This window comes from Nelumbo nucifera, chromosome 7, assembly GCF_055504915.1.
Source record: "Nelumbo nucifera cultivar China Antique chromosome 7, China Antique-T2T, whole genome shotgun sequence".
Classification (NCBI taxonomy): Eukaryota; Viridiplantae; Streptophyta; class Magnoliopsida; order Proteales; family Nelumbonaceae; genus Nelumbo; species Nelumbo nucifera.
In genome coordinates this window covers 57,241,757-57,263,902 of record NC_142655.1, presented here as the reverse complement: position 1 = coordinate 57,263,902, position 22,146 = coordinate 57,241,757, and the positions used below count along the sequence as shown (strand labels likewise).

Genomic DNA, 22,146 nt, shown 5'->3' with positions numbered 1-22,146 from the left:
GGGTTGCTCGTCATTGGGGGTCCAAACCTGCGGAGGTAATAGGACCTGAACTGCTCCCAACTGAGTCCGGGTTCTTCTTGCTCCACGCGATAGAACCAGAGTTGTGCCTCTTCCGTAAGGTGGAAGGCTGCCAGGCTGACCTTGTCTCTGTCATCCGTGCGCTGGTTGCGGAAGAACTGCTCACAACGGTACAACCAACCTAATGGGTCTCCGGTGCCGTCGTAAGATGGAAATTCAAAACAGCTATACTTGGGAACAACTACAGTCGTCGGTGCGGTGGCTTGATGTTCGTTGGCTGATTCTGTCCCGTCCGTGCGGCGACTGCTGGTAGAGGCTAGTCCCTCCGAGTTCTTTTCTTTGTTGGAGAGGAACGCTTCTAACAGGCAACGCAGCTCCCGAACGTCATCTTTGACCTCTCGGACCTCCATACTAGTTTCTGCGAGACTATGCTCCAGTTCATGGACTCTGAATGACAGCGGCTCCTGTTCCCCCATGACGGTAGGCTCTGATACCAAGATGTTATGGGCTCGAGCGTAGGATCGCGTCATGGGTCGCTCCATTGCAGGAACCTCAGATCTTTCCTTGCCCTTGGCCTTGCGTACAGGCCCTATCTTGACTATCTCGTGGGTGATTTGTCCAAGAGATCACCGAACTCTCCTTTACTCTCTTTCTTGACTGAATATTCGATATCCTCATTCAATAATGGTGTCTCCGTAAATAGGAGATTACAAGAGGAGGATTCCTTGTTGGATTCGGCTAGGTTAGTCCTAAACGGACTCAAACTCCTACTTCTAATTAGACTACTTACTTTTAATGGTACTACAATTCCTTCTAAGAATAGAGGATAAGATAAGGGAGAATGGGATAAGGGATAAGGCACGTTCTCTTGACGTGTCCGGATAAGGGTGGGCCCACCCAATGAGCTGTCGCGTGGGCCCCGCTCTGCTGCTGCTGCCGGTGTGCGTGCGTGCGGCGCATGCTGCCGCGCGGTGCCACTGCTAGGCAGTGCGTGCACGCGGCTCATGGTGCCACTGCCGTGCGGTGCCGGTCGTGTGCGCGCTGCTGCCTCAACTGCTGCCGTGTGGTGCGGGTGCTCATAACAGTGGCAAGGTGGCTGGAAAGGGATTTCGAGGAAGAAGAGATTAAGAAAGTTGTCTTTCTAATGGATAGATCCAAGGCTTCAGGTCCAGATGGCTTTACAATGGGTTTTTATCAAGACTGTTGGGAGGTGTTGAAAGAGGATCTAGCTGAAGACTTTAAGGAATTTGCAGACAATCACACTATAAGCCCTAGAATTAATGCCACCTTTTTGGCCTTGATACCTAAGAAGAATGATGCCAACCACCCAAAAGATTATAGGCCTATTAGTCTGGTGACAAGCATCTATAAAATTATGGCTAAAGTGCTCTCATTAAGGATCAAAACAGTCCTCCCTACCATCATTAGTGAAACTCAGGGGGCTTTCATTCAAGGGCGACAAATAACAGATCAGATTTTAATTGTGAATGACTGTGTGGAGGAAATGAAAAGGTCTAGTAGGAAAGGATTCATTTGTAAATTGGATCTTGAAAAGGCCTGTGATTTGGTGGACTGGGAGTTTCTATTAGAGGTTATGCGAAATGGTGGATTTGGGGACAAGTGGTGTAGTTGGATCTTAGGGTGTATCAGTACTTGTCACTACTCTATTCTGGTAAATGGTACGGTGAGGGTTTTTTTCCAGCTTGCAGGGGTGTCAGGCAAGGGGATCCACTTTCACCCTTCCTTTTTACCTTAGTAGCTGATGTGATTAGTAGGATCATTACTAAGGCTAACAACGAAGATGCCATTAGGGGTTGGAGAATAGGGAGACACCAAGTCCCCGTCACCCACCTTCAGTTTGTAGACGACCTAATGATTTTTTGTGAAGGAGGTCTTAGTAAAAAGGTAGCAAACCTAAAGGAGCTAATAAAAGGATTTGAAAGTGTCTCTAATTTGAGAATAAATCTGGAAAAGAGTTGCGTAGCAGGTATAAATTTGGAGGTAGGGGAGGTCGAGGCTATTGCGGAGTGTCTTGAGTGTTCCACCTCTGCTTGGCCTATGTCATATTTAGGGCTTCCTTTAGGGGCAAATCCTAGGGAGAGTAGATTTTGGACCCCAGTGTTAGAAAAGTTTGAGAAGAGATTAGTCTCATGGAAGAGGAACTATATCTCTTTAGGAGGAAGAATTACCCTAATAAGAGCTACCTTGGCTAACTTACCTACCTATTATTTGTCTGTCTTTAGGATACCAGTTAGGGAAGCTAGGAAGCTGGAGAAGTTGATGAGAGACTTCTTATGGGAGCCGGGACAAGAGAGAAAGGATCATTTGGTTAATTGGGAAATTGTCTGCAGAAGTAAAGAAGAGGGGGGTTTGGGAATTGGGAGGGTAACTAGAAAGAATCAAGCTCTGTTAGGGAAATGGTTGTGGAGATGGCCTTTGGAAAGAGAGACTGTGGCATGAGGTGGTGGTAAGCATTCATGGGAGGTCAGAGAATCGATGGGATGCTGGTGTATCGAGGCAAGCTAACCTAGCAGCACCTTGGAAGGCTATTCATAACACCCTTCCTCAATTCCTCAATTTTATCAGGTATGATGTTTGTTCAGGCAACTCTATCCTTTTTTGGGAGGATATTTGGGTAGGAGACTCACCGTTAAAGGATTTGTTCCCTTCGCTTTTTTCTATTTCTTTGTACAAAAAAGAGGTGGTCTCAAAATTTGTCTCACCTTTGGGAACACCCTTAGATCCTACTTGGGATTTTGGCTTTCGTAGAGAACTTAGGGATGCTGAAATTGAGTCTCTTTCTTTGTTGCTTGGGTGTCTTAATCAGGTTTGTTTGGATCCCTCCAATCCAGATAAGAGGGTTTGGACTCCTAGACCCAATGGAACCTTCACTTGTGCTTCTTTTTTCAAGTCCATCTCTCAACTTCCTACTCACCAACCCTTTCCGTCAAAAGAAATTTGGTGTAAGCCAGTTCCCCCAAAAATTATGGCTTTTTGTTGGGAATTTTCCATGGGAAAGTAAACACTTTAGACAACCTACAAAAGAGAAGACCTTTTCTCTGTATCTCTCCTAATTGGTGTATCCTCTGTAGAGCTCACGATGAGGATTGTTACCATCTATTAGTATCTTGTCCCTTTTCTGCAGACCTTTGGGCTTGGCTACTTTCGTTGTTTGGGGGTAGTTGGAGTCTACCAGTAGAAGTTCACATGCTCTTCAACCATTCTACATTTTATTGGCCTACAAAAATAGGGAGAATTATGTGGAGATGTGTTCGTGTTGCCTTGACTTGGACTCTTTGGGAAGAAAGGAATCTCAGAATTTTTCAAGATAAGGAAAGGAATAGCCAAGATTTGAAAGACTGTGTGTTAAACAAGGCAATACATTGGCTGAAGACCTTGGAAATCATTCATCAATTCTCCTTTAATGACATTTGGAGAAATTGGTCAACAGTAGCAAGGTGTTCATCTTTAAAGGCCAAATCAATTACAAGCCGGTCTCCTCCACCCGAAGGCTCAATTAAGTTGAACTTTGACGGAAGCAGCATGGGTAATCCAGGATTATCCGGAGTGGGGGGTGCTTTGAGAAATGAGAAGGGAGAGATTTTGTTGCTCTACTCAGGTCCTTTGGGAATTGGGAATTCCATCAGGGCAGAACTTTTAGCTGATGTACAAGGGGTCCAATTTGCAAACCAGCGGGAGGTACAACACCTAATAATCGAGGGGGATTCCAAAGTGGTGGTGGGTTGGTTGAAAAATTCTAACGAGGCTATGTGGCGATACAAGAATGAAATGAAGAAATTTAGTTGGTTGACAAGGAATATGTTGGTCACTGTACAGTGGGTGGGGAGATCAGCAAATACCTTGTCAGATGCGTTAGCTAAGCAAGGGGTAAATATGGAAGAATTATTTTGGGCTCAGTTGTGATTCTTGTTTTTCTTTCCTAGTTTACTTGTAAGTTTCAAGGAGGGGCTACAGCTTACGCCTCTCGTTGGGATGATGTATGAACTCACTCTAATTTGCTTATGAATTAATAAACTTAATATTATTCATCAAAAAAGGGAGAATGTTGCTAGGGCTTATCAACTGAGAAATCAAATTAATGCCACAAGGCAGGGAGATAGATCTGTTGCAGCCTATTTTTCAGTCCTTAAGACCCTGTGGCAGGAGATCGACCATCTAGAGACCTTTGCTTGGGAAACCACCAAGGATGCAGCTACCTATTAAAGACATTTAGAGAAGTATAGGGTGTTCGAATTCCTTGCTGGCCTTAACTCTGAGTATGACATTGCACGACAGCATCTTCTTTCTAGGGACAGTGTCACTCTCTCCCAAGCATATGCCTTTGTGTCAGGAGAGGAGTGCAGGAGGGATGTAATGATGAAAAATCTCAGTTCTGATCAGTCTGCTATGGTAAGTGCTGTGAAATCTAAACAAAATGGCAATGAAAACAAAAAGGAAGACAAAAGGGACTTGGTTTGTGACTACTGGAAGAAGCCTAAGCATACAAGAGACACTTGTTGGAAGCTTCACCCACATCTTGTGTCGACCAGATTGAAGAATAAGAAAGGAAATGCGCACATGGAAGTTACCGGTGATACTTCGGCCCCCCCTACTACAGCTGCTTTGGAGTCCGTTGCAGCTGCTGCATTAAGGGTCGAGCTTGAGAGGTTTGGGCTACTTCTGAATCAGAGGGATACAGCTAGTTCCAGTCCAACCGTAAGCGGACAACAAGGTACAGGTAGCACAGCCGTAAGCGGACAACAAGATACAGCTGGTCCATAAACACTTTTTTACTTATCAAAAAAATTGAAAAATTACCCATGGACCAGTTTGCTATTTAGAAAACGCAACCATCTGAAAGTGGAAGTTTATACAGATGTAGATAGGGCAAGTGTTCTATATGATAGAAAATCCATCAATGGATACTACAACTTCGTGGTTGGAAACCTGGTGACATGGAGAAATAAGAAACAAATTGTAGTTGCAAAGTCAAAGTGCCAAGGCTGAGTATAGAGTTATGGCAAATGGGGTAGTTGAAGTACTTTGGTTAAGAATTTGTTAAGGGAGCTCGAGTTAAATGTTGCCAAAAAAATGCATCATGCTTTATAGCTCTCAGCTCCCACCACAACATACACACAATGAAGCTCCAAACAGTTTTCCCTGGATACCCCTTGCTTTACTAGGGTATCAACCAAATCATTAGCTGAACAATTAACCCATCTGAGGCAGTAGCTCCAATTTGGAAGTTATACTGGTATCTTCCATGTGGCATATGCATATCTACATGCATATGCGTGTATAATGTATATGATATATACATAGGTATACACAAATAACAATTCTTTGGAATTTTCCATCTAATTGATGCAAGAAATTTAAGTCACAATGACAGAGAAACACAGAAACATATATAATGTGCATTTGAGATACTAAGAATTAGCCACCTTTTATTTCACAAACTATTCGCATGGAATCCTCTGCCACACACAATAGATGCTGATATCCAGGATAACCACTAACAAAGAGTATCTCATCTAAAGGCCTGAATTTCCCTTGATCATTTGCCTTCTGCACTTGAAAGGCAGGTTGACCCAGTAAATGTTTGAGCATATAATTGAAATCATAGTTAAACATAAAATCAACTCCTATATACTTCAAACTAAAACAACAAGAAACAAGAAAGAAAAGTAATAAATAAATACAATATTGAGGCTGGGTTCAAACATTAGACAAGGATGCTTCCAATTGAATTTAAATGAGGATGCCCAAAAAGGATAAGGAACAATGAAATAGAGCAAACAGTTGGTTTGGTATGATTTAAGGGGCTGAGCTTGTTATCATAAAACAGGTCCACACTCTATTCATAAAAGATTCATAAGTACAGCAGCTGAGGTGGAAGCTAGAAAGGGTCAATGTGGATTTCCATCTGCCCTTTTAATGAGGCCACTTTCAGCCAAGTTTTAAAATGTCAATGTTGGTGGAAATATAAGCCACTGAATTATAGTTAACATATCAGAAATGTTGGAAACTTTGTATGAAAATATTGTAAAAACTATAGACATGGTGGAAACATTGTGAAATATGCAAAATATAGAATGCTATTTCATGTAAAAGATAAAAGATGCATATACAGACCCTTTTAAATTATTATCTTGTTCCAAATCATCAAAACTACATGATAGAGTGCATTTAAGCAAAATTTAAATTCATTAAAGTGCAAGTGATTCTAATAGATCAACCAAATAATTTATTATACAATGTAAACTAAGATTTAACTCCACGTTTGAAAAGAATTCAAGCTGGCACAAAGTGGTAATCGTTTGCATTAGGTGGGGCAATAACACTGCTAGTCTGCATATCTAAAATTTTCTCAAACTTACATTATAATATTATCTCTTGTACTCCATATAGCACTGTTAGCTTTCATTGAGGAATATGTTGATTCCATTAATATTTCGTCAGTAACCATAGAAATGGAAATGTCATGGAAATATTAGGAAATTTATGAACATTTTAAACCATGCTTCCAACACATAATTCTAGAAGCAAACTAGTGTGTCATTGTAACCCTCATGTGGGTCAAGGTTGTAACACGCTGTTGGTTTGCTTAACAACCTTCACAATGAGACCAATAAATCCATGATATTAAGTTAGAGAAAATTCTATACCTATGGGCGTTTAGAACCTTCTCCAATTTAATACCAAGTTTACTATCCCATCCCAGTTAAACTATGAAATATGGCAACCTCTCATAATGTAGGCATATATTTTAATTGAATTCTGATGGTTGCAGTTTCGGAAGCTCTGATATTTTTTGCATTAGGTGAGTTTATAATTAAATTGAACTTTGATGGTTGCAGTTTCAAAGTTCTAGTATTTTTGGTATTGGGTGTTTTAGAAACCATGGAGAAAATTAAATTTTGTTGTTTTCTAGACCAATTGGTGTTGGGAACTCTACCAAAGCTAAGTTATTGGCAATCTTGCAAGGTATGATACTAGCTAAATCTCTACAGCTTGGAGAGCTAGTGATGGAAGGTTCTTATACTATTGTGGGTTAGTTAAAAAGGAATAAGAGAAAGGATGGAATGGAGGTTTTTTGGGCTCCACCAATTGAAGGCTTTGTTAAACTGAACTTTGATGGGAGCAGTCATGGTAATCCAGGCCCTTTCTGGAATAGGAGGGGTTTTGAGGGATGGAGAAGGTAAATTTATAGCAATTTTTTCTGGCCCTATGGGTATGGGTGACTCCCTCAAAGCGGAACTGCTAGCAGCAATCCAAGGAGTGCAGATAGCTGGTGAGCTAAACTTGACAAATGTGGTGATTGAAGGGGATTCAAAAGTGGTGATAGAATGGCTAAATAATCCAGAGTCTATAATTTGGTGCTACCGGCCTGAAAGGAAAAAAATTTATATGGTTTATCAGGAATATGAATTTGAGGATACAATGGGTGAGGAGATCAGCAAATGAGATGGCAGATGCTTTGGCTAAGCAAGGGGTGGAGAGGTCTATTTTGTTCAGGGCACATTTGTAATGTGATTTCTTGTTATGCATGAGAGGCAGCAGCTCGTACCTCTAAGGGATGCTTGTAAATATATGATATAAAGCTTATTAATAAAATTCAGTTATTTATCAAAAAAAGGAATAATGTGAGGTCTTTGAAGTACAGATACATAATGATAGAGATTGAACAGCTGGTTACTTCCTACAAGAGGGAACCCATCCCAAAAATTTGCTTGTTGTCTCTAGTGGGGTTGATTGGGGTTTTTATAAGGGGACTTAGGGATGTGCAATGCTCTTTTGTGGTTGATTTAGGGCCCGTTTGGTGCGTCTTTCCACACGGTCTTTCGGCTGTTTACTAGCTGGGTAGACCGATTTTCGGTCTATTCCCATTTGGTTCGCAGAAGATCTAGCTGCCAAAAGCTGAAGCGCCAAAGACACAAGAAGCCCATTTTGGGCTGATTTTGGGAAGCTCCAAATGAAGCTTTTCACGTTTTCGAGTTTTAATCTCGCGCGGAAAGTCACAGAAAGACGCACGGGAAGACGTCTAGCTTCGGGCTGCTCAGATCTTCATGCAAAAGCTCAATGCGTCTTCTGACTGTCGGAGCTACCAGAAGATTTTCCCAAAAAAAAATAATGGTTTGACAGTCACCTTCTACTTCAACATTCTCATGTCTTTCAAGCATAACAATTCCAGCCCTTGGATTAGAGCTGTCAACTCACCCCCCCACCCCTCTTTGATAAATAGCTTTTAACTCAGTCCTTGGGGAGTTTCCAAAACCAATAGGACCAAATAGCTCAGAACCACCCTTCGGGTAAAACCCCTGATTACACTACCAATACCTGAAGCTCCTGGGTTACTGAGGCTACATCCATCCATCCAAATTTGGTTTAACAGAGCCAAATGCTGGAGTGGACCATCTGACCACCCTGCCTTGTTTCTTTCCTGGAAATCAGCAATGACTTGCCAAAGAATTTTTTTGTCATCTTGTCTTTTAGCCATCTTCTCTTCATTGCATATGTCATTTACTTGCCATTTTGACTTTAGTCTTTTTTGCTACTATATATTTTAATTAGATAAAGAATTATCTTCCATAGTTGTGTGCCTTTTTCTTTTTCTTTTGAATTACAATGGCTTTGTAAGTAAACCATATCAAAATAGTAAGCCAATGATCTAATCACCAAATCCCCACTTGTTTTTATCTTTAAAAAACTATGATGGTTCTAATGAAATATCAGAAAGTTTCTAATAATATTCTAAAGTTGTAACTTGTAAACCTTAAAAGTATAGTCTATCAATGAAATCCGAAATATTGTCAACATACCGACAAAATATCAAAGATATCAGGGGGAAAGATTCTTGGAAAATCTGTATTTCTACCTAGAAAAATGGGGAGATTTCAGGAAAATTTCACCAAATCTCGCCAATATTGTGATTTGTGAACCATGGTTCCAAGGTCTGTTAATAGCATGATAGATGCATTAGCAAAAGAAGGTCTCAACAAACTTCAGCTGTTCTAGGTTTGTCAGAAGAAAAAGTAAAGTGTAATTTGTATTGCTGTGAAAAGTGAATCACATGTAAGTGGAGAGTTGTGGGGAAAGGGAGAAGAGGATAGCAAGGGCTAGGCCTAATGTTAGGGTGCTCGGCACATCTCCACTGTATATATCATACTTCTTATAAAATTAATATAATTCACTGTTTTTGAATGGACTAAAAGACTTTTTATTGTTAATTTCCTAATTCTGTTTCTTAGCACCAGTCCGGCCTTTTCGATGTTCTGTTTCAAGCTTGAAACAGCCTCAACCAGAAACCAGACTCCCACCTCTGGCTACATCAATGTGGCAAGACACTTCATCTTATTCCAGGCTCAACACAACAGAATAATCTTGCCTTATATAAAAAAAAATTGTAAAAATCATTACATATGAGCATCATACCTTCATTCGAGCTTCCTCAAAAATGGGCAACAAAATAAAAATAGGATCAATTGGAGTAGCTGTATACAGGCACCCATCTGTACATAGACAATAAGCAAAGGATGGTTGTTAAAAACACACAAAAGGTAAGAAAAGGGGCATTGCATTGGGAAAATCTCATTTTTTATAAACCAGGGTTGTTCCTAGTGATACGACAAAAGATACCCATGTTTATGATCACGAACATTAATACATCAATCTTTTAAAACAGGCTCTTAGACTAATAACTAGGGTATGCCCTCTTTATCGAAATTGGGGTGCACCTGCATCATACCTTAGATAATTTAATGAAAAATCCATACCTTCACAAACATAATCACCTATGAACCAAGACCCATACGATTGCTTGAACCAGTGAAACTCTTGAATAGATCCATTAATAAAGAAATAAGATGTTGTATCTCCTGACAATTAGTGAAAAATAAATCATATAGTTACTGCCAAACATTTAGGGATTTCAAGTTTTCACATATTGAAAAAAAAATGGGAAGGGTTTAATGTTCAGATTCATTTTAAATGTGTAATTGTTAGTCGTTCAATAAGACAAATATTGACATAGAACAATTGAATTTGGTAATAGGTAACCAACTAAAACCCATGCATGCTGTTGATAATTAACTTTGACCATACAAGAATAATGCTTGACAGTTTGCTAAAAGCTTCCAAAAGTATAAAAAAAAAAACAATCAAATTCTAGCTACAACATTTCCTCCACAACTTTAACGTGTTAGATGCATGAAATTTAAGTAAACAAAAGCTTATCAAATCACCTGACTTCGGATGACGGAGAAACAAGAAACATCCTTCCCCATTTCTAGCTGAAATTGTAGAGCCAGGTTCTGCAAGATGTTTGAATTTTGAGATAATACATCATTAAAATGAAATCCAAATCCATAAATATAGCTATGCAAAATGAACACTGCAATAATCCAAAATAGTTAATATGTACATCATCATCATCATCGTCTAAGCCTTGTCCCAAAATAAAAAAATAAAATAAAAAACTAGGTCTGATTGTACTCAAAGTGAAAAACGGATTTTTTTTTCACTGAATCATTTAATGCTGTTCTGTAAGCTATTTACTTTTAGTTTTCAGCCATGCAATACAAAAGATGGTGTTCTATACAAGGTTTCATCCTTAAACAACAAATAATAATAATAATGACGATGATGATGATGATTGTATGCAAGTCGCACGTGGATGTGGATGTAAATCTCAGCCATCACTGTTGATCTTTGACTGACTGAGCATGTTTGAATAATGATAAAAAATGGGCAGGTCTTTCTAGACCCTCTTAGTTTGGATGTGAGATTCCCTCATCCAAAAGGTTACTTCACTTGTGCTTCCTTTTTTAAGGCCCTTTGCTCTTCCCCGGGACAGTTGGGTTTTCCGACCAAGGAGATATGGTCTACACCTATTCCACCTAAAATTATTATTTTTTGCTAGGAGGTGTTTTATAGAAAGATTAATACCTTGGACTGCTTGCAGAAGAAAAGGCCTTTCATGTGTTTGTCCCCTAACTAGGGTGTACTTTGCAAGGCTAGTAGTGAGGATTGCTCCCACTTACTTGTATCTTGTTCCTTTTCTAGTGCTATTTGGAGTTGGATTTTTTCTTTGTTTGGGTGCAGGTGGAATCTGACCACAGACTTAAGTCAGTTGTTTGATCCTTCTTTTTTTTGTGTGGCCTACAAAAAAAGGAAAAACGATGTGGAGATGTATTAGAGCAGCCGCCTTGTGGGCAATCTAGGAAGAAAGGAATGAAAGGGTATTCAAGGAAAAGGAAAGAAGCATTCAGGCTGTTGAGGATTGTCTCTCAACTAGGGCCATTCATTGGTTAAGAACTATGGACTTCTTTCATACATTTTCCTTTGAAGATATTTGGAGAAACTGGATAGCGGTGGCTAATAGCTATACGAGGAAGGGCAGGGAATCTGCAGTGTGGATGTCTCTGCCTGAAGGTTGGGCAAAGCTGAATTTTTATGGTAGCAGCCAAGGAAACCCAGGCCCATCAGGGATAGGAGGGGTGCTGAGAGATAAGGAAAGCAACATCTTAGCCTTGTTTTCAGGCCCCATGGGAACATGAGACTCCAATAGAGTTGAGATTTTAGCGGCTGTACAAGGTATTCAGATTGCAGAACAATTAGGAGTTCAGCATTTGGTAGTTGAAGGAGACTCCAAAATTGTTGTGGGATGGCTGACAGATCCAGCTTCAGCTATGTGGCAACACAGAGATTTATTGAGGAAAGTCAATTGGCTAACAAGAAACATGACTGTTACCTCTCTTAGGGTGGGAAGATCAGCAAATACCTTAGCGGATGGGTTAGCTAAGCAAGGGGCTTCAAGGGAACATTTATTTTGGGCTGCTCTATAATTTTATTTCTGTTTATTCCTGTATTTAACTTGATGTAATACTCTGTTAGAAGAGGTAACAGCTCGTGCCTCTTCATGGGTTTCCTGTATTGCCTTAATTTTCTGGACTAATAAATTATCTTCATTCATCAAAAAATAATGGGCATTTTAGCATGAGTTTTCCTGTGGCTTGTGGGCCAAGGAACTTGTCACATGGTATTGCTTATATGGACTTTGGACTAAGAAACTTGCCGTGTAGACATTATTATATAATAATTGCAAGAAAAAATACCATAAAAATAGGGGAGATACACAATCCAAAATGTGAGAGATGCATTGAATCACCCACGATGTCATGTTTGCATCAACAAAAACTCTTTCCTAGATGAGAACACTAAAATTCATAGTTTTCTAAAAAAATCCCTTTATTTCTGTTCCTGGAACCATAGGGTTTGTGATTCCATGGCCACAAACCCATGTCAAAGAATGCCAAACTGTGGTTTCATTTTCTAAAACTGGACAGAACACAAAAGCAACCATCAACCAGGCAGCCGCTTCGTAGAACTAGTAAAGTATCATTCATTGTTTTACGATTAAAGTCCTTATTTGAATCTCCCTATATACCTATGAGTTTGTCTTAGTTTTGAAGCAGTTGGAAGTTGTTTGGATTAGTTTTCAAGTTTAAATTGCAGTATGTAAAAGGAGGGGCGAGCCATTATGCTTAATCTATAAATAAAGATTAAAATTAGAATTCTAGAGTTGATTTAATGAAATAAAAGTTTTTTATTGGAAACGGTGAAATAAAAGTTATTTTGAAGCTACTTGTGTATAAAAGTACAAAATCTCTCTCTCTCTTCTGGAGGTCAGAGGTGCAATCTTTTTTTTCTCTCCCTTCTAGTTGTGTAACCTTTCTTGCTTCAATATCTTCTCTATTGCAGATCTGAATCTCTTTCTCTCATTACTAAGAATCTTAATTTCCCTCTTCTTCCAACCACATTCATTCTGGTGGGACTTTTCTCATTCTGGTCCTACATCACGTTGGTATGTGCACATGTGTGGACTCCTATGAAGTTACCAAAGTTCCACAGGTGCCAACACAAGTTATTGAGTGTTGAAACAGTTGGTGTCAGACGCTTCTATTAGCCATTTTGGTCACTTTGAAAACAGCAAAGCAAATCACCATTCAAGGGGTCATTTCAAAATGCCAAGGTACTAATTAGTAAATACCAGATAAAATCCCAAATTGCACTTTGGGTGGGATTCTTTGAATCACTCAAACTATTACAGCGCCTGAAAATACACTCTACATATGTAACGTAGGTAGAGATTGGCGAAGTGATTAAGTCCTAGCCAATGAATTTCAGTAAGACATGAAGGGTGACAAGTTACCGGGTGCAATGACAATGCGAGTTTCTGCAACGTTATCCCACCAAGCCATATCTTTTCTGCAAAACAAACAACGAAAAGAAAGAAGACTTTCAGTGAATAGCAACTGAAATATCAATAGTTGTTTAAAAATAAGCACGATGGTCAAGTCCATGTCAAACAAGATTCCCAAATTTGACTACTAATTATCAGAACTGCACATGGAGAAAGAGAGGTAAAGAGATAGGATACTTAAGGAAGACAAAATCAATACTCTAAAATACCTAAGTTTAACAGATTTTGTCTTTATAAAATATTTCGTGTATAAGAAGGGATGTTGTTAAGAAGCCGCCAGAGATCGAGCTTTCGCGTTTCCACTTCGCAGAGAAAAAATTCCTCTTATAAGTTATAACTTATAACAGATAAGGAGAAGAAGGGTGAAGAGTGGGAGAAATTGTCTTTCGATGTTTGGTACCACCTTTTTTGAGATTGAGGCAATTCGAGCAATCAAGCTCAGTTTGGTAGTTTAGGGTAAATTGCATGTTAGTGCTCTATACATTGCAACAGTTTTACTTTAGTATCCGAACTTCAAAATGTATCATTATATTATCTCGGGAAAAATCCATTTTAGTACCTTAAATTTTGGGGGTAGTGTAAAGTTAGTACCCCATCAAATCAAACAATTACAATCACTGCAGTATCCAAACTTTCAAAAAGTGTCAAGTTAGTCCCTACCGTTAACCGATCATCAGTTATCTGATCATGTGACGACATATACAACTTAAATTTTTGAAAATGTCAAAACTATCCTCCAAAATAAGATATTGTTCATTGTCTTCTACCTTGAGACTGAACCGGTTGAGGTGTAAAACCACTGCCGTAAATAAAAAAAATTAAATGTCACTATCCTTGAAAAAATAACAGATGGAATTAGTCCAAAGTTAATGGAAAGAAAAATCAGAGAAAAAGCACAATGAGTTTAAATGACGATATAATCGACAAACAATATACCTGAAGCAGCTTCCAAGGTGAATTAGGCCAGCAGATGGGGTCAGCAACCTGAACAGAAGATATAGTCTCTGATGAAGGGGAATTTGGCCCGACCTCGTAATCAAGAGACACGTGGACGTGACTCGGCATATATGACAAACTCAACATGATCAGATCGGCACGTGGACCTGACTCAACACGGGTGACAGCTCAGCGTAAATCAGCTCGCTACGAAGCGAGCTCGGATACACTAATACCCCGAACTAAAGTCACTTCAGGCTAAGATTGTCCCAGTACCAGATCACGACCGGGATAACGGGACCAAGTTCATCACAGGTCAAGCTCGGGTAGGTGACTTACCCCGGGCTCGAAGGCACTTCAGCATTCATGACAAAAGTAGACTTGAGCACGAGCTCGAGAAGCTCGTTACCAATTAACTCGCTATCAGGCAACTCGCCTACCATTCGGGTCTCCGCTTGGCAACCTTGAGGAACACACCTCCGTACTTTGTGTCCCATCAGGACTGCACTTGTAACGGTAATATTAGCTCACCAACTCCCCGTTCTGACGGGAAGCGACAGTGTTACCGTTTGGCGGTGTTTCATCCACCTAACGCGCCGCATCAGGTCCCATCACTACAGGGATCCGGTGACCATTCCACCTACCCACCTGGGCTACAGTATATAGAGACACCGCCCCCCCCCCCCCCCCAGGGGCGAGGATACGTTCTATTATCTATTTGATTGTGTGTAATCTTTGCTCTCTAGCTCTCTCACTGTTATTATCTTCAAGCTCTCTACTATCACTGTGTTCTAACTTAGCCATCGGAGTATCCTCGCCGGGTGAGCCACCCCGGGATCTCTGCCTCTTCTCTTTCAGGAACCTAGTTCTCATCATTGCTGGCAGCCACATCAGCATCCAGCAGGGAGCAGCCGGATTACGCCACATCAATTGGCACCGTTTGTGGGAGTACTTGTTACAAAAAGCCTTTTCATTTCCAATCCAAAAACCTAAAAACTCAAAGTCAAACCCATGGCTTCTTCCAGCAACGCCGGACAGCACAGAGAGGCAAATACCGCCGAGGGCAACCCCAGTTCCCAACTGCCTGTATAGGCCAGTTCACCATACCGATCCCCACGGGTGGGATCCCAGCACCTGCTGTGCCCCAACCAACTCAACCTGTGAACACCCCACTTCCCCCCGTAGTGGGTGCGACCTCCGTTGAACCATCTATTGTTCCCCCAGAGGACAAAACCAACTAAGCGACCTGGTATACTGTGTGCGGGCTATCCAAGCCCAAATGCAGCAAGTTCAGCAGTTCCAGCATTACCAACGACAAGTTCTGCACCACATGTACCAGCAACAGTTCCCGCCACTGCAGCAGAACCAGCAACCAACCCCACCTCAGTGTCCAATCACCCCGAGCAATGCTCGCCACCAAAGCAGCCGTCCTAGCCGGGGAGAGACCTCCCAGGTCTCATCTCGCGGCAGGAGAGAAAGACAAGTCCCTCGCCGCGAACTCGAACCGAAGTGCATACTCCAGTTTCACCTCGCTTGGTCCATGTAGAACAGCGCCGGCCCCGCTTCCTTGTTGATTGGATGAGCCATCTACGTGGAGGATCCAGGGCTCCTCATCCCAAATTGGCCTCACTCTGACCGGGGTCGGTGCCATGCTGGTTGAAGGGGTACGGGACCTCGCATATATCCGGACCGCAGCCTACCAGCAAAGAGTAGCTCGGTATTATAACGCCCGAGTCAGGAAGAGGCACTTCCGTGTAGGGGACCTGGTCCTCCGAAAAATTATGGTACTCGAGCCCGGTGTAGGTAAGCTCGAACCAAACTGGGAGGGTCCTTACCGAGTGAAACAGATATTCAGGGAAGGTACGTACGAGCTCGAAACCCTAGAAGGAGAGCGGGTACCTCGGGCGTGAAACATCAGCAATCTAAGGCGATACTACCTCTAATTACGAACTGGAAAGGCACCAGCCCCAGAAACAAGTAAGCAAGCTTTAACTCTCAGATTGTGTTTTCTAGCTCGCAGTCTACTATGAGAGTACTAACTTAGCCATCGGAGTGACGTCACCGAGTTGGCCACCCCGGGTCCTCTGACATCTAGTTCCTTACAGGTCTCCAAGGAGCGGACTACGGGTCCCTCCCAAAGCCTAAGGGCCATAAGAAGACCCAGTTGCCACTTCGGCATGGGAAAAGTTCAGGAGCGGACCACAGGTCCCTCCCAAAGCCTAAGGGCCATTATAAGACCCAGTTGCCACTTCGGCATGGGAAAAGTTCAGGAGTGGACTATAGGTCCCTCCCAAAGCCTAAGGGCCATAAGAAGACCCAGTCACTTCGGCATGGGAGAAGTTCAGGAGCGGACTACGGGTCCCTCCCAAAGCCTAAGGGCCATAAGAAGACCTAGTTGCCACTTCGGCATGGGAGAACTTCAGGAGTGGAGTACGGGTCCCTCCCAAAGCCTAAGGGCCATAAGAAGACCCAGTTGCCACTTCGGCATGGGAGAAGCTCAGGAGCGGACTACGGGTCCCTCCCAAAGCCTAACGGCCAAAAATGCCGAACTAGCAAGGACCTAGGCACTACATAAGACCTGGTTACCTCACTGGCACAAGCAAGCTCCTAATACCTAAGGAAATGACAGCTCGGGTATAAAAACCCTACAATGTCTATTCCACCCCGGTTACCCTTACTCGCTACCGTGCTCGGTAACCCAACAGTTCGGGGTAACCTACGCCGTCCGAAGTATCACTATCGATCATCCTTGTTCGTTGCCAGCTCAGTAGCTCGATAGTTCGATAACCTATACATTAAAAAATTGCCTAGCTCGGAACTCACTCACACTTTGGATCACTTGGCACTCAGGATTACTCAGAAAAATGTATATATTTCATTGGCCAAAAGGGGCAAGTACAAGAATTTTACGAAAATCCAAGCTCAACGACCCGGGAGAGTACATCCACAGTCCAAAAAGAAAGAAAAAGAGAACAAGCCATCATGCAAAAGGGTCTGCCACTTCGACTTCGGTGTCACTTTCCTCCCCGGGGGAGTCGGGCTCCTCCTCCTCTGTCGCCTTAGCCACCTCGGGGTCCAAGCCTCTCATCGTAATCCCGCCAAGGTCAAGATCAGGGAACTCCTACCAAACCAGATGCCGGGACTGCTTGAACCCAGAGCGATAGGAGCTCGAGCTGTATTCGACCTACAGGGCCTCGAACTCTGGGGACTCCTTGAAGCTTTCAACAGCCTTCTTCCTTTCATCTGCAACAGTGGCCTCAAAGACTTCGGCCCGCTCTCTAATCGTGGCCTCGAGGTTCACGGCCTCCTGCTGGAGCCTCTCTTTCTCCGCAATCAGCAAGGAGATTTGCTCCTCCTGATTCAGGATCAGCTCCTTTTGAGCCTCGACCCCCTTCTTGGCTCTAAGAACCTCACCCCGAGTCAGGTCCAACTCGCGGTGGAGCTTCTGCGACTTCGCCCTGGCATCAATAGCTTCCTTTGTGCGGATCACAGGCCAGCACGTGACCAGCCGTATTAGCCTACCAAAAGAAGACTAAGGTCAGCAAAAAAGGAGAGAAAAAAGGAAAGAAAAGAAAGCAGTGTACTTACCACCATACAGTGACTGGCAACTAGTCCCAAGAGAGTGCCCGAAGACATCTCAGCCCACTTCGAGACTTCATCTTGGAAGATGGCGCCCCGACTCTTGCACATGGCCAGAACGTGGTCCATAATGCTCTCCTTCACCTGGTAACCCTCCGGAGCAGCCTCCACCCCCACAGGCGTGGACGAGCTCTCCGGCTCGTAGGGATGATCTCCCTCATGCTAAGCCTCCCCCGAAACCTCCTCGGGAGAAGCAGGTCAAACCTCTTCCGGGAGAGGCTCAGCGAAGGCAGGCTCAATGGAGGCGGGTTCCACGATCAAGACCTCGGGCGAAGAACTGGCCTCCTGGCGCGGCCTATTCGCCCTCTTCTTCTTCTGAGAGCTCCTCAGAAGACTTTATGCATTAACCGGCATGGTAACTGCAAAAAATAAGAAGCAAGATTAGCCATGAACTAATCAAAAAAAAAAGAGAGCAAAAACCCAAGGCAACCTACCAGGACTTAAGTCGGCCTACACGAGCTTGTCTTCGATAAGATAGTCCAAGCAAAGGAAGTTGAGCTCTGCCCAAGACATGAGCGTCTCCCTTGTTCTCAGGCCCAGTCTAACACCTGAAACCTGAATTGCCAGCCTCCAATGGGTTGGGAAAGGCCATCCCTCGGGGTTACGGACCACAAAGTAATCCCGCTTCCAGGCCGGGAACTTATTGGGGAGTTTGTGCAATAACTTATAGCCCGGACAGAGAGACAAGTAATAGGTTCTCCTGTGCTCGGGAAGAACACAGGAAGAGTTTCTCTTGATTGACAAAATGGTAGAAAAGGTGTCAAGGTCGAGAGGAAGACAGTACTCGTGAAAGAGTGAAATGGTCCCTACTACATTACAGACGGAGTTCGGGTGTAACTGGTCTACGGTAATGTCAAAGGACTTCAGGACCTCCACAATCAAAGGGTGTAAAGGAAGACGAAGACCAGCCACGAGCTGCTCTTCAAAAATCACGATCTCATTGTGATCGTGTTCCCAAGGGAAGTTGCCTGAGGGGAGACTGTAAGAAAACTCCCTCGGGAGGTTGTACTGGCGAACTAAAGCCGGAAGCTAGTCCAAAGTCATTGTCGAAGGGCCAAAGTGGTCCGACACCCGACCTTGGTGAGAACTGGATGCCAGACTACCCGAGGTCTCTCGCGCTTCCCGAGGTGCCTGAACCTCAGGAGGGTCGCGGACAGCCTCTGAGCCCGGGGTAGCCTCGTTTTGGCTACCAACCTGGGCCGAGGAGCCTTCCTCAACCTCATCAAGAAGGCTATCGAAACTAAAGGAAGACATGGAATTAAATGGAACTGAACGAAACCAAAAGGAAAAGCGAAGGGAGACTCACCAAAGAGAAATGACCGAACTAGGAGAGGATGGCGAACTAGAGAACCCGAGCTAAAGAAGCCAAGCGCGACCTCAGATCGAAGACTAGTAAGCTTGTGGTGAAGAAAATGAGTCTCGGGTCCTATTTATAGCCACTGTACTGAAGAAGCAACGGTCAAGATCAAAACAATCTGACGACTCCTAAGAAAACCGGCTACACGACCCTCGAGATCAAAATCAGTTTAGCGCATTTTTTGGCGTCCGCGGAGTTCATAGATTGTGTGAGTCCGCGCGTAAACCGCACTAGGTCAAGTCATGAACTCCCCGCACTAGGTCAAGACCCCTAGCTCGGGGAGTGGGGGGCAATTGATGAAGGGGAATTTGGCCCGACCTCGTAATCAAGAGACACGTGGACGTGACTCGGCATATATGACAAACTCGACATGATCAGATCGGCACGTGGACATGACTCAACACAAGTGACAGCTCAGCGTAAATCAGCTCGCTACGAAGCGAGCTCGGATACACTAATACCCCGAACTATAGTCACTTCGGGCTAAGATCATCCCAGTACCAAATCACGACCAGGATAACGGGACCAAGTTCATCACAGGTCAAGCCCGGGTAGGTGACTTACCCCGGGCTCGAAGGCACTTCAGCATTCATGACAAGGGTAGACTTGAGCATGAGCTCGAGAAGCTCGTTACCAATTAACTCGCTATCAGGCAGCTCGCCTACCGTTCGGGTCTCCGCTTGGCAACCTCGAGGAACACACCTCCGTACTTTGTGTCCCATTAGGACTGCACTTGTAACGGTAATATTAGCTCACCAACTCCCGTTCTGACGGGAAGCGACAGTGTTACCGTTTGGCGGCGTTTCATCCAACTAACGCGCCACATCAGGTCCCATCACTGCAGGGATCCAGTGATCGTTCCACCTACCCACCTGGGCTACAGTATATAGAGACACCGCCCCCTCCCCAGGGGCGAGGATACGTTCTATTATCTATTTGATTGTGTGTAATCTTTGCTCTCTAGCTCTCTACTATCACTGTGTTCTAACTTAGCCATCGGAGTATCCTCGCCAGGTGAGCCACCCCGGGATCTCTGACTCTTCTCTTTCAGGAACCTAGTTCTCGTTGTTGCTGGCAGCCACATCAGCACCCAGCAGAGAGCAGTCGGATTACGCCACATCAGCACCCAGCAGAGAGCAGCCGGATTACGCCACATCAGTCTCCATGTCCCATGAACCAGCTTATCCGTGAAGAATCTTCGGTCTCAAATGCCATCTTGAACCTCATTCCTGGACACCACTGGATCCACATTGCTGCCTTTACAGTTGAGGCCTTCACATAGAACTCTGGATTGCTTGCTCTTGGAAAAACCCCACACCAGAGTTTGAATTCCCACCATTGACATTTCTCATTAGTTTGTTTTCATCTTCCCTTAAGAAGACAGAAAAAACCCCCATATGGCAAGACACAGTTTCCAGCAACTGGAGGGGATTCTAGTCCACTGCCAACACCTCTTTTTGCCCTTCGGATTCCGACACAGAGCTCACCATTCTCTGCTCTCGGGAACACGATTAAATCCCCTGCAATGAGCTTCTTCTGATTCACAAAGGTACTCTATCCTGTTGTCAGGAGGTGGCAACGTGGTGTACCCCTGTAAATATGTCAGAATTTCCAAACCTCGCCATGAACATCCTTGGCAAGAACAGTTTGCATAGGAGGATCTGCAGAATAGTCGAGGTGGGGGAAGATTGTCTCAGCACAGTACTGAGAGACAGAGACACCACCACCATTGTTGGCATCAGATTGTGTTAGGGTCTTTGCAAAAGAGGCAGGTTTCTCTGCAACGACAGATCTGTTACTTCCAAGAACCCCATCGTCATCATAGTCAGGTTCATCATTCCAAAGGGGTAGGTACCAACCTTATCTTTGCATAAACCTCATCTGTCTCAGGGTCCGCCAAGCGCAAAAAAGGCAATGGTTTTACACCTCAATCAGTTCAGTTTCAAGGTAGAAGACAATGAACAATGTCTTCTTTTGAAGGGTAGTTTTGACATTTTCAAAAAAAAAAGTTATACATGTCATCATGTGATCAGATAATTAACGATTGGTTAATGTTAGGGACCAACTTGACACTTTTCAAAAGTTTGGGTACTGCAATGACATTTGAAAGTCCAGGTACTAACTTGACACTACGCCCAAAGTTTAGGGTACTAAAGTGGAATTTTCTCTATTATCTCAATCCTTAAAAACTAGGAAGAATGACGGTTCAGCCCAGGGTCAGAATTTTTAGGCCCAAAGTACAGTTGGTGTGGGTGCCAGCTCAGAATTGATGCCAATTCACGGGCGGGCATTGGTGTATAGAGCAGGGGTTTTTGACATTTTGAGTGTTTATAGATCTGCAATGGAATTCAGAAATCTGCATTGGGCCTGTCCATACTTTTCCATAAAAACTATCAGTTTAGTCCAAATGACACAAATACCCTTGTTTTTTAATAGTCAAGAGAATCATAATTTTGACATGGCCATGTTTAAATCCATTTTTTTCCTTAATTGGGCACCACTATTCACTTTATGTTTTAACCTTTCTGTCGAGGAATTAGTGCTTTCTCATGAAAAAGTTACATAGAAAAACATTACCGGAGAAGAGGGATTTAGATTGTTGTCATTGTAGTCCCTTTTTTTCCAGTTATTCAATCTATAACAAATGGGTATAGATAGTCATTGTTGTGGGTACGGGTGGCAATAGGGTCCATTAACACCCATTAAGAACTTATTAAAATAAAATTAAATGGGCTAGGTTCAACTCAAACCCACCTTAACTCAATCCAACTCACCCAACCTATTAATCTTCAGGGTTTTAACCGTTCAGTCCACCCCTAGAAATCATAGCTCCACCCTAGGGGTGGAATGAATCCTGACCATGGACTGATGCCAAATCCACGGGCAGGATGCGGTTTATAGGGGGACTACTAGTAGACTAGGAGGTGGCTGT

General features: G+C 43.2%; 1 protein-coding gene and 1 pseudogene across 6 annotated transcripts in view; both read right to left on the bottom strand.

Moving 5' to 3' along the window:
- LOC104599715 (ribonuclease H2 subunit B) overlaps window positions 1–22,146 on the bottom strand; it is a 49,728-nt gene that overhangs the window by 22,855 nt on the left and 4,727 nt on the right. Inside the window, exons 2-8 of one of the 5 annotated variants that reach the window (XM_088891381.1) lie at window positions 14,219–14,266; window positions 14,050–14,081; window positions 13,232–13,287; window positions 10,263–10,331; window positions 9,795–9,896; window positions 9,454–9,530; window positions 5,463–5,586 (exon numbers count right to left, since the gene is read on the bottom strand). In XM_088891381.1, the coding sequence (XP_088747507.1) occupies window positions 5,463–5,586; window positions 9,454–9,530; window positions 9,795–9,896; window positions 10,263–10,331; window positions 13,232–13,280 (421 nt within the window). In that variant the 5' untranslated portion in view covers window positions 13,281–13,287; window positions 14,050–14,081; window positions 14,219–14,266. Of the gene's footprint in view, window positions 1–5,462; window positions 5,587–9,453; window positions 9,531–9,794; window positions 9,897–10,262; window positions 10,332–13,231; window positions 13,288–14,049; window positions 14,116–14,218; window positions 14,267–22,146 lie in introns of those variants that run through there. The other 4 variants (XM_088891382.1, XM_088891383.1, XM_088891380.1 and 1 more) reach the window with 4 other exon arrangements.
- Window positions 14,273–21,236, bottom strand: LOC148790520 (auxin response factor 10 pseudogene; annotated as a pseudogene). Its single transcript, XR_016078852.1, has 3 exons — window positions 21,230–21,236; window positions 18,292–21,140; window positions 14,273–18,216 (listed from the first exon to the last, which is right to left on the bottom strand). The product of XR_016078852.1 is annotated as an auxin response factor 10 pseudogene (transcript).